An 11,785-nucleotide genomic window follows, 5' to 3' on the forward strand; every position below is an offset into this window, starting at 1 on the left:
TTAAAATCAAAGGGAATATAAACAAGAATTTTATCATAATGATTAAATTTTCTAAATATCTTTTAATATAAAATGTGATTAGAACAGAATTATACAATTCTTGTTTCTCATTAGTTTGATACCTGGAATCACATTAACTTTTATCATTCATGTTAATACTAAATAATAAGAATTTTTTAATATCATTTATTACTTCTAGACATGTGCCGAAGATCAATATATCATCTCCAGATAAACATATTTACTCATTGATTTTTTTAAAATTTTGAATACACGTATTTATCAGATTCATTGATTTTTAAAGTCACATAAGATAATCACTTTTTTGAATTATTCATATAATTGTTTAGGTGCCTATTAAATTTAAACGATAACTTAATAAATTTAAACACTTTATTTTCCCATTTTAGAATTATAAAACTGTTCAGTTGCTCCAAATATGCCTCTTCATTAAGGTTACCATTTAGAAAAGTTATATTTACATCCATCTTATGGATTTCTAATATATACATAGATGTTAAAGTAGCTCAAGCTTGAATAGTTGATGTCTTGCCTAATAAAGTATAGGTATCGAAAAAGTCAACACTTTTTCTTTGTATAAATGATTTAGTTACTAGTCTTGTCGTGGACACTTTTATGGTCACATATAGCCTTAATTTTCTTTAAATATCAATTGACAGCTTATTAGTTTTTATTTTAGGGGTAAATCCACTAGTTTTCATATAAATTTTTTACATTATAGAATCCACCTCATCGTTTACAGCTTCTCTACAAAATAAAACATCCTAAGTTCTAAGAACATCATATAAAGTTAAAGGATCATTATCTATTTGTTGCACAGCACGCCAACAACGCTAGTGAACCGAGATCCAATCTCCGGTCTGACCCACAAATGATAAACAGAAAGAAATATAATCTAGAAGAAGAATCAAAGCATTTCAAACAAACCACAAGACAGAATATAAGTGAAAAAACTCCAAACAAGAGTAAAAAACCACAAGTGTAAGCTTTCACTATGAAGAAAACGAGATTACAAGCAATATACTAACTTTTTTCCTTAGATGTATAAAGAAAACCTTTTGCATACACCTTAGAATAACTCTCATAACCCTAGGGACCTCTATTTATAGTTTAGGTAACTTCTCTTTCGCATCTTTACGAAAACTGCATCAAAATTACGCAGTCCGTGCAAAATTCGGAAACGAATCTGCGTAACTTTTACTGGTCGAGCAGGCTGCTCGATTGGTCGAGTGGACCCTCGATTGGTCGAGTAAGGGCCTCGACCAGTCGAGCACCACGGACCCAAAAAATCATAACTCGCTGGACTTTGAGTTTAGCTAGCCCTTGACTGGTTGAGTGAGTCACATGACCGGTCGAGCAAGGCACTCGACCAATCAAATAGCCCTATCCAGATGTGACTCCGCATCTCAACACTATTAACAGCTTATTGGTTTTGATTTTGGGAGATAAATCCACTACTTTTAATGTCTCATTTGGCATTATAGAATCCATCTAATCTCTCACAACTTTTTTCTTTAAAAAAAACACATTGGGATCTAAAAACATCATCTAAAGTTAGAGAGTCATTCTTTATATAACATGCTAACATGTTTTTTCCTGATATTTTTTTTTCTCATTTTATTAGTAAAATACAGAAGTTGGATCTTGAGGATGTGCATGTCATGATCTTGTTAGTCGTTTTAAATTTTATGTCCTTTTTATTTAAATAATCTAAACACTATTACTGGTATTAGAATTTTGAGGTCTTAACTCATTTCTAGTTATAAAAAAATTTGAATTCTCAAAAAACTCGAATCCCTTGATTCTATTATTGTATTTATCGAGATAACATTTTTAGATTATGTAAGTAGAAATTTATAAACCTTATTGTTTCGTGCATATTCTAAATGCACTAAAGATATCCTAATCATATTTTGGATCTTTTAGGATTAATAAGTCTAACTAAGTGACGCAGGGATGCATGTGATGAGGTCGATCACCGTCTTCCTCAAGGATAACTACTTCGAATCCATGAAGCTTCTCTGAACTCCTCACAGAGACTTCTCAAATCCACGAGAAAAAAATAAGAAAATAAAAATAATAAATTAATTAATAGATTGAAATAAATGAGTCTACAACCCTTTAAATAGGGATACTAGGCCTTGGAAGAAGTTTCGGAATTAAACTATAAGTAAAACTCCTTAAAATTCATAACTTACTATAAATAGTAAATTTTCTATTTGTAATAAGTGTATAACTAAAACTCCTTAAAATTCATAACTTACTATAAATAGTAAATTTTCTATTTATAGTAAGTGTACTCTGTGGCTTAACCACGTTATATTCTCCTAATTTTTCTAAAAACCTTTAATGTTGGACACGACTCATAAAGCCTAACGAATGAAGAGTTACAATCTAATCTCCTCATCTTATTATTATACCGCTTATTCTCATTCCACTTTAAGAAAAGATTTTTTTGGTTATTTATATTGCACATATATATTACACTAATTATTATTAGATAGGTTTTGTGCACTTATGAATTAGATTAAAATTAGATATGTAATACATACTACGATAACTAATATGTCAGTCTAGCATGCCAAACACCACATGAATCAAGCATATAAATAGGAAAAAAAATTAATTATGTTTAGCTTGAAGATTTTATTGGATACATAACCCTTCTCCATGCATACCTCATTTTTACACAGAATCAACTTATCGAATTTAAAGAAATGTTTGAAGTCAAACTTAATCAGTAGAGTAGTACACCCTGATCCATAGCCCAAGTGGTAGACTGAGTGAAGATACCTTGTTTCAACACTGAGGTCGTGGTATCGATTCCCTAGTAGGGGTGGCTAATGTGTACTAACACTAGGGTGTGTACTAACAAGCTAACCCAAAATAATAATAATAATAATAATAAATCAATAGAGTAGTAGAATTTTGTGCACTTAAGACTCTTCTTGGAACTATTATTTTTGAACTCTTTATTATTGTATTTGAACCAATCATCCTTTTTGAAAGATAACTTATATGATTTTCGATTCACGCAATTTTTTATTGAGTTAGTCTTAGTTAGAATCTCCTATTGTTCTTACTTTTTATCATAAATCATAAATCCCTCTTCAAAGAAACATTAAGAGATTTTTTTAAAATATTTTTTCCTTTTTTTATTTGAGAGATTTTCTATTATCATTCCATCTGTAAGGTAGTTTGATTATAATAGTGGATACTTGAAAGGATTCGTTAAGATTTGTGTCATTGGTCTTGATTTGTTGGATGATGATCTGTAACTTATGAAGTTGATTGAGAATAAGCTTTTTTATCCAATATCTGAATTCTATGAACCCGACTTATAAAGAATTTTTTTGTTGCCTCCATTCTTCGATATATACTTAGCCGGTAGGGTCTACCACAATTCCTTAACAATCTTCTTTTAGCGGTAGATGGTATATAACGAGTTGAAAATTAGTACGATGAAGAATCAGGCCTTGCATAGATGGTCATTACACTCATAGTCTTATCATTTTTGAACTTGTTCTAACGTATCATTGTTGGAATTCAGTGTAGAAAGATCTTCAGTAAGCACATGGTTCAACCTTTAGCGATGTAAGGAATAAATATATCCTCAATAAACCATCAAAGAAAATTTGTGTCATCGAACAATGTTATTCGATTGAAGTTAGGATAGCCCAAAGAAGAGGCCATAAATACCGCCTTAAATTTTAAATATAATAAGTGTATGAAAGCAGAGAAAAAAAAAAAAACATATCTAAAGATAGGCTTAAGACGCGTTATAGTTTCGCTATCTTTAAGGCGATTTTCACACCTTATTGTTGGTTAAACCATTTTGAAATAGGGTTACAGCAAATTCACCTTCAGAATACATTAATCCTCATCTATTAAACTGGAGAAATGTCAATTTAACTTACAAATTAGAAAAATTACACCCTGAACACACTTTTGTAGCATACACCAAACTTCTTTATTTTTGTAATTTACCCCCAATTTCTTTTTTGTTTGTACTTTACCTCCTGAAATTTCTTTAACTTTTCAAAACTACTCAAAACAAGAGTTATGGATATGGAAAGAAAATATTACTAGAGATAGTTATTTTTTGAAATGATAAAAATATGATTTTGATAGACTAACAATGAACAAGATCCTCTTTCATGTCTTTTCATGGCTTCTTTATGGTAGTATTTTTCCATAATATCTCTTCATCAATGGCAACTCTTTACTAAGATTTTAAATTCAAAAATCAAATCATTACTAAGAGTCACCATGATTCATGATAATAATAAAAAGTCCCAAAGGATCACCAAAAGCTACGTCTTTTAATTTTTTCCAATTTTTATGCTTGAAAAATACAACATTTTTTGAGCTTTTTCCTCTCTCTTTTTTTTTTATTTTATTTTTCTGAAAAACCCAACACAAACAATGATCTTTTTACAACCCATGCACACATTTGCTTGAGTGAATGCAAGATGCACATGACATGGTTCAATTAACTGGTTTCACCACCCAATGGCTAGGACTTGCACCCACGTCCAACTATAAAATAGTACTGATATTCAAGGGAAAGGGAACCGTTAATCTATTCAAATTCTACCAAGATGTTGGGTCTACGATAAAAGAAAGATGGAGTCATTTTAGGACATAGTTTGTTGAGGAGCAAACTTCTCCATTGCTCTCTCTCTCTCTCTCTCTCTCTCTCTCTCTCTCTCTCAAGAGATATAGTAGTAATTGCTTGGGATGCATTAGTGAACTACTCATGTAAAGGTGTTGCAATCTCTCTCTCTCTCAAGATATATAGTAGTAATTGCTTGGGATGCATTAGTGAACTACTCATGTAAAGGTACTTCAACTAGATGGGCACACGTATAAATATGGTACACGTGAGATTACTGACCACTCGGTGAGTGGGCTTACTTAATTTTTAGGCCTGTGGATCTTAAGAGTGGGTTATATCTATGAATTGGCCCAGATCTTAAATAAGTTAACCCTCCTTTCTAGTAGTTATTAGACCCCACTTAGGTAATCCTAGCTGAAATAGTCTTTCTCAACTTCTAAAATTTATAAAAATGAAGAGATGCTCAACAACATACACAATGGATTATGTTTGCACCATCACACTAATGCCATCAATCGATACCTCCATATGGCAATCCCTTGATCCTCGGTGCCACCTAAGCGAGTGTGCATTGAATATCTTCATCATGAAGACCCAATAAAGGCATGCCACTTGCAAAAAATAGTGCCCTACTTTGCACTTATTTCCAAAGAGACCTGATCCAATACAAAGCTTTGTACATTAAGCTTAATGTGCAACATGCCATGATTCCTTTTGTATTTTTGTTCGGGTGGGTGTGTCTATTGATGCATACTCTAAAGAGTGTCACAGCCATTCACACCTTGACAAGCTTTGGGTTGGATGGTCCACTAAGTCGTTTTTGCCTTTTGTGAGATGACTGAAAGATGATATTACTGCATTTAGGAAAGAGATGGGGCCATTCAATCATCTGGAGACTTTTCTTTCCTATATATAGGATTTGGGTGGAGATCTTGATTTCCTATTTGCAATGGGGTCCTTGACAGAAGCCACAGTAAGATGAGGAATCTCTAACCTCGTACAAATAGGTTTCCATCTTTTCTCCTCTTCTGTGCTCGTTTGGCAAAACACCCCCATTCTCATCCCTTTAGAACTGCCCATCTCTACCTTATTCATCCAATGTCGTGGGAATGGATTTTTGGTACGATTTCTTTCTCAGTGACCATGAACTTCAATCATATGACATGTGATAGTTATCTATCTCATCAGCAAGTGGCTTAAGTTAATTTCTAGCAAGATAACTAATTACATATGCGCGATTGCACAGCTATTTGTAGGACTTTTCTTGCTACAAGTGCATTGAATATTGTCTTGTATCAGAAACCATTCTACGAGGGAATGCACCATGACTTTTCACCGTCCAGGCACACAATGTTGGATGTGCATGTGCAATCATTGCCATATTAATTGATTTCACCACTAACACTACTCATGCTAGGTTTGATGCACTCATGCAACTAAAGAATAATAATTATATTTAGGGTTTGTTTGTTTCACCAATTATTTCAATATGTAAAGGAAATGTGATATCATTACAATTTTATCACTATTAAACCAAACACTTTGCAATCATGGATCAAATGAAGATGCATTTAGGAGATTGGATTAGAAATTCGTAATCATTGTACTTTTTCTTAATATTAGCATAAAGATTTTCAATCCAATAATAATATCAGTTTATTTTAATGATGATTTGATATAAAAGTAATATAAAAATGTTACCATTACAATTTTATAATTTTATCTCGGAATCCACAGTCAAATGCAACTATTGTCAAGAGACAAGTAATTTGTAATCATAATACATTTAAACAGACGAAAGGTTAAGGAAAGAAGGGTTCTTTACATCCTTTCAACTTCTACTAAAAGACTAACATAAGATACCCAAAAAAAAATAAAAATGCTATGGATTTTAGTGGCAGACTTCTCATTTGTGTTTTTCTTTTCTTTTTTTTTCCTTTGTTTTTACAATTTCAATAAAAGGCATGTTACTAGGTACTTGGGATGCATTAAATATTTCTAATGGCCTAGTTAACTACTGGGCAGTGGCATTCTAATTATAGGAGCATCCCTAGCAGCATGAGTGACCATCTAATGACTGAACTTGATTTTGAGGCCAAATCATGTTAAGAGTGAATTCCACCAAAGGTCCTTACAAGTGTGATGTTTTAGCTAGCGTGCATGCAAAAATATTGGCTATTCATGTGAGACCCACATCTTGAATCAGCCACTTACAGTGTGCCACGTGGATCAGGAAGCATCTTCATTTGTTTAACTTCCCAAGGAAAGTGGTGTCCTCTACATATGCCTTTCATCCTCAGCCACTGTCACCTTGTTCAGCCATAGTCTTGTTTTCATCCATTTATCCAAAATGGACCACATGTTTCGGATGGTTTAAATCCAAATGCATGCATGCAGCTAACAATGGGTAAGTGAATGTATATGGATCATCATACTCTGGCAGCGTATCAAATAACCAGCTGGGCGAAATTTGTGATGTCCTTGTGGGCTCTTTGACAAGAGCCACACTGAGAAGGGATGAATCCTTCTCTCTCTCTCTCTCTCTCTCTCTCTAATAGATATTACAGATCATGCTCGTCCCTAGAGCTTCTTTTGAGCATTAAGTTTGTACAAGTGAATACAAACCGTTGGTTCGATGGGCCTCACAGTGGATGTTCGAATTTGAAGGTCTCAGCTATAGAATATTTGAACTTCTAGCAGTTGAGAGGGAAATGTATTTGTTCTTTTCCTTCTTAACTCTTTCTTTGTTGGCCACCTATTGAAACGCTTTGGATTTTTTTTTCATCTAGGAGATTTCAGTGAGTGGACCATTCACGGCAAGGCCCATTATTTCAACAGTTCTGATCATGGAACAATGGGCCCCACTTGTACAAACTGATAGCCTGAGCACTGCAAAATATACAATTACCTTCTCTATGGGCTTATATACAAATTACATGGTCAAATTCAATCATCTAGTATGGGATGGCAGGCCCACCTCATCAAGCATTATCAATGGCTGAATCATGCCCGTGACAAGGTCCATGTCATTATCCGATAAAAATATGATGAGAATGACAAAAAAGCCAATCATCCATCATACATGACATGGAAAAGGGAGGGAAATATTTCCAAAGGCATGTTGTGGACACCTTAACTAGATATTTTTTGAAGAGAGAAAATTAAATAAAGGAGCTAGGACCCAACACGGGTTGGGATCGGCCCAAGCCTAACCCCATTGATAAATGGACCAAGAATTCTAGTCCAAACCCAACCGGAAACTATTACCCAGCGGTTGGACCTGACCCACTTAAAATTCATGAAACCCAAGCCCGACCCAACCTCACCCATCTAATTGTAATAAAGTTAGGCTCAACCAATTAGGCCCAACCCGTCATGACCCAACTCAGGTTTTAGAACGACAGGCGCAGATAAGATATGCCCAGCCCAGCCCAGTTTGGGATAAATTAGGATTTCCCCATTGAGCCAGGTCATTTGAGGTCAAATAAAATAAGATTCATAAAAGAAATGTCAGTTAGTATGAACATCATACTCACAACTTCCCTCTAAATCTAGCTGTTGTTGAAGCTCCATCTATAAATAGTCTTTTTAGATCAAAATTTGAAAGTGAGAACCCCTTACTTTATTCAGTGTAGCTACTTTAGCTGGATTAACGTGGCATGTATGATCCATCGTGGAGGTGGTTGGAGGGCCTAGCAAGCTCAACTGAAATTCAGCCTAATGTTTTATAGGGATACAAAGCTACAAGGAAGCTCGGTAGTCTGTTTGTCATCTTTCATAATATAGCAAACACCATGCAAGCATTCCATGACCCCCAAAAAAAAAAGGAAAAAATAAAAATAAAAATCATAATAGAAAATGAAGAAAAGAAAATGGTGTAACAAAACCGAGAGCAGATTGCGTTCTGCCCTGCCAGGACGGAATAGTTCCAATCAGGGGCTCTGTGGGGCTCACCATGATGTATGAATTTAATCCACACCGTTCATCCATTTTTCCAGATAATTTTTTATGAAATAAAACCAAAATCAGGTGGATCCGAGGCTCAAGTGGACCACACCACAGGAAGCAGCGGAGATAATGATGCCACGGTTGAAATCTTCATATCCCACTGTGATGTTTATTTCCCATCCAACCTGTTCATAAGGTCACACAAACTTGGATGAAGAGAAACAAAAATTTCATCATAATCCAAATCTTCTGTGGCCCCCTGTAAGTTTTCAACTGTAGGCGTTCAATCCCCACTGTGTGGTCCACTTGAGCCATGGATCTATCTCATTTTTGTACTAATATCCTAAAATGATATGGAAAAATGAATGAACAACATGGATAAAACCAATACATCAAGGTGGGCCCCACAGAGCCCGTACATGGACCGATTCCGTCAAGGAAAGGGCAGGACGCAATCCGCTTACAACAAAACCACCAAAAACCTGCAAAAGCAAAAAGGCAGTTAAAAAGCAATATTTCATGGGACTGCTTACAAGGTAGCAGTTTCAAAAGGAACCATATCCTTCTCACTCCACCACCTTTATATTCACTACACCAACATCACCTACATCTTGAGTTTGATCACCCAATGTCTTTAAAGATTAAGAGAAACATGGAAAAACCAAGCTCTAGGCTTGTGTCCGCCATTGCTCGATTTCATTGGTTTGTAGCCATTTTCATTTTCATGCACTGCTCAGTTGGAGCACATGGTTCGAATCAGGTCCCGGCCATGTTCGTGTTCGGGGACTCGTTGGTCGATGTCGGAAACAATAACTTCCTGAATTCATTAGCCAAGGCTAATTACTTTCCTTATGGGATTGACTACTATCAGGGGGCCACTGGAAGATTCTGTAATGGAAGAACCATAGTAGATTTTTTGGGTATGTTCTTTTTTCTTTTCTTTCTTTTCCTTCATTGGGGCACTTGGACGGTCCAGACTAACCATTATGTATGTATTATAATACATGAACTACCACATGAAAATTACCCATACGATCAATTGCCTATAAATGGATGGTCCGGATCATTTAAGGGACAGGTCAATAGAAAATGGTGTAAATTTAATTATGAGACAGGTCTTTTTTGGGGGGCTTAGAAAAGCACAATCTATTCTAGTTGCCCTAAAATGAAACACAAGGCCAGCCCAAGAGTGCATGGCCCAAGTGCTCAATGAGCCAGCCAAGCCCATCAACGGCCCAAAATTTGTTTGTGAATTTCTTTGTTCATTTAATTAGGAAAATGACAATTTTTCAATTATTACTTTTAAGTTAATGAAAGAAAGATCTAATTTCATTATCATTCGAATGATCAGGTGATCTATTGGGTGTACCGAGTCTTCCAGCCTACGCAGACCCTAACACGTTTGGAAGAAGAATACTTAGCGGAGTTAATTATGCTTCAGCAGCCGGTGGCATCCTCGACGAGACCGGCTCCTACTTTGTGCTTACTCCCTAATTACATCTTAATTATTATACTTTTGGAATGTTTTAATAGTTATTAATTTCATGATTGAGAGAGAGGGGCTCACAATCCACTGGTCTGAAATGTTCAACTGCTACCTTTTGATGGGCCATGCCATTTGATCAGCAGACTTTTACACAGAGTCTGGGCTTTATTGGGCATTACACTTTTCAACCATACATTTAAAGGCCCGGGGCTATAAAGCCCAAATATAACAGTGGTTCAGATTACTGGTCGATGGGTGCCATATGCAAACAATTAAAAATGAATATAAGAAGATGGGTGGGACCAGAATCAAATAGAAATTATTTTTAACCATTGGATTTGCATTTGTTATGACAGGGAGATCGATTCAGCCTCAACCAGCAGGTGCTAAATTTCGAAAACACATTGAATGACTTGAGAAATCAGATGGACAGTAGGACTTTGGGCACATACCTAGCCAAGTCCATAGTGTTCATGGTGCTTGGCAGCAATGACTACCTCAACAACTATCTTTTGCCATCTATGTACTCTTCTAGCTACACATACACCCCTCAGCAATACGCTGACCTTCTCCTCAACCACTACGCCCGCCAGTTAGTGGTACTAATGCCTACATATATACATACATACACACATATGCATGTAGCAACAGCACCTAAAATGCACCAACGTTAGAGAAACCAGGGTTTTATCTGTTTATGTTTTGATGACAGAGTTCCAACCCATAAACCCTTCTTGCAGGCACTCTACAGCCTAGGATTAAGGAAGTTCATGCTAACAGGGGTGGGTCCACTTGGTTGCATCCCCAACCAATTAGCGACAGGCGTTCATGCTCCCGGTCGGTGTGTCGACTACGTTAATCAGATCGTTGGACCGTACAACACTGGGCTTAGATCACTGGTACAGCAGTTGAATCAAAACCACCCTGGTGCGATTTTCGCCTATGGTAACACCTACGGAACCTTTGCAGATATGCTCAACAACCCTTCTGCGTACGGTGAGTTACAAACTAGCACACAAAACACATTAACATTTTATTAAGATTGAGGTGTTCGAGGGGCGTAGGTTGTCTTAGCTGCTCATCTTAACATGTACATGGTTCACATGCACATGATAAAGATGAACAGCTGAGATGGTTGGGCTGATGTTGATAAAAGAAATGGTTATGAGAATGCAGGTTTTAGCGTGTGGGACCATGGATGTTGTGGCATAGGGAGGAACCAAGGACAAATCACATGCCTTCCCCTCGCAGTCCCATGTGGAGACAGGAACCGCTACATCTTCTGGGATGCCTTCCATCCAACCCAAGCTGCAAACAGAATCCTTGCTCAAAGGGCATTTTCTGGGCCCCCTTCCGATTGCTATCCTATCAATCTGCAACAGATGGCGCTGCTATAACCCATTCTTCCTCTCCTTTTCCTCTTCCTACACGACGGATGTGGATGCATCTGTAGACACAAGGCCATTGATTCAATAACTCATAGCCCTTGTTTTTATGTGAGATGTAGGACAGGAGACAGTACTCCCGATGGGGAAAGAAACTGTTGTCCAGGTCCAGTCCAAGCCCAAATCGGGATCCAGCTGATGTGAGACTTTGTAAACACTCAAAAGAAATAAAATATTTTAAAAAGTTTAGATTAATTGATTACAACTCTTTAAATCACCGTTTAGATATTATTAAGTTTCTACAATAAACTAAAATCAGAAATCTAA

At 36.1% G+C, this 11,785-nt stretch overlaps 1 protein-coding gene across 2 annotated transcripts; it reads left to right on the forward strand.

The window, feature by feature from the left end:
* The first annotated feature begins 9,175 nt into the window (after positions 1-9,175).
* On the forward strand, positions 9,176-11,541 carry LOC131227472 (GDSL esterase/lipase At1g71250). Of its 2 annotated transcripts, none has more exons than XM_058223271.1 (5): positions 9,176-9,507; positions 9,939-10,012; positions 10,430-10,672; positions 10,814-11,069; positions 11,250-11,541. In XM_058223271.1, exons 1-5 carry the CDS (start codon positions 9,216-9,218, stop codon positions 11,468-11,470), a joined length of 1,086 nt encoding a protein of 361 aa, XP_058079254.1. In that variant the 5' UTR covers positions 9,176-9,215; the 3' UTR covers positions 11,471-11,541. The 2 variants fall into 2 exon arrangements, with proteins under 2 accessions (XP_058079254.1, XP_058079247.1); XM_058223264.1 differs by having other exon boundaries at positions 9,177-9,507; positions 9,939-10,066.
* The last annotated feature ends 244 nt before the right edge of the window (positions 11,542-11,785 follow it).

This window comes from Magnolia sinica, chromosome 2, assembly GCF_029962835.1.
Source record: "Magnolia sinica isolate HGM2019 chromosome 2, MsV1, whole genome shotgun sequence".
In the NCBI taxonomy this organism is placed as follows: domain Eukaryota; kingdom Viridiplantae; phylum Streptophyta; class Magnoliopsida; order Magnoliales; family Magnoliaceae; genus Magnolia; species Magnolia sinica.

What these genes read in the sequence shown, in the direction of transcription:
- LOC131227472 (XM_058223264.1), top strand. Translation starts at nt 9,216, where the DNA reads ATGTCTTTAAAGATTAAGAGAAACATGGAAAAACCAAGCTCTAGGCTT. An exon ending in ACTACGCCCGCCAGTTAGTG is followed by an intron (nt 10,673 to 10,813) that starts GTACTAATGCCT and finishes CCCTTCTTGCAG; the next exon opens with GCACTCTACAGCCTAGGATT. An exon ending in CAACAACCCTTCTGCGTACG is followed by an intron (nt 11,070 to 11,249) that starts GTGAGTTACAAA and finishes ATGAGAATGCAG; the next exon opens with GTTTTAGCGTGTGGGACCAT.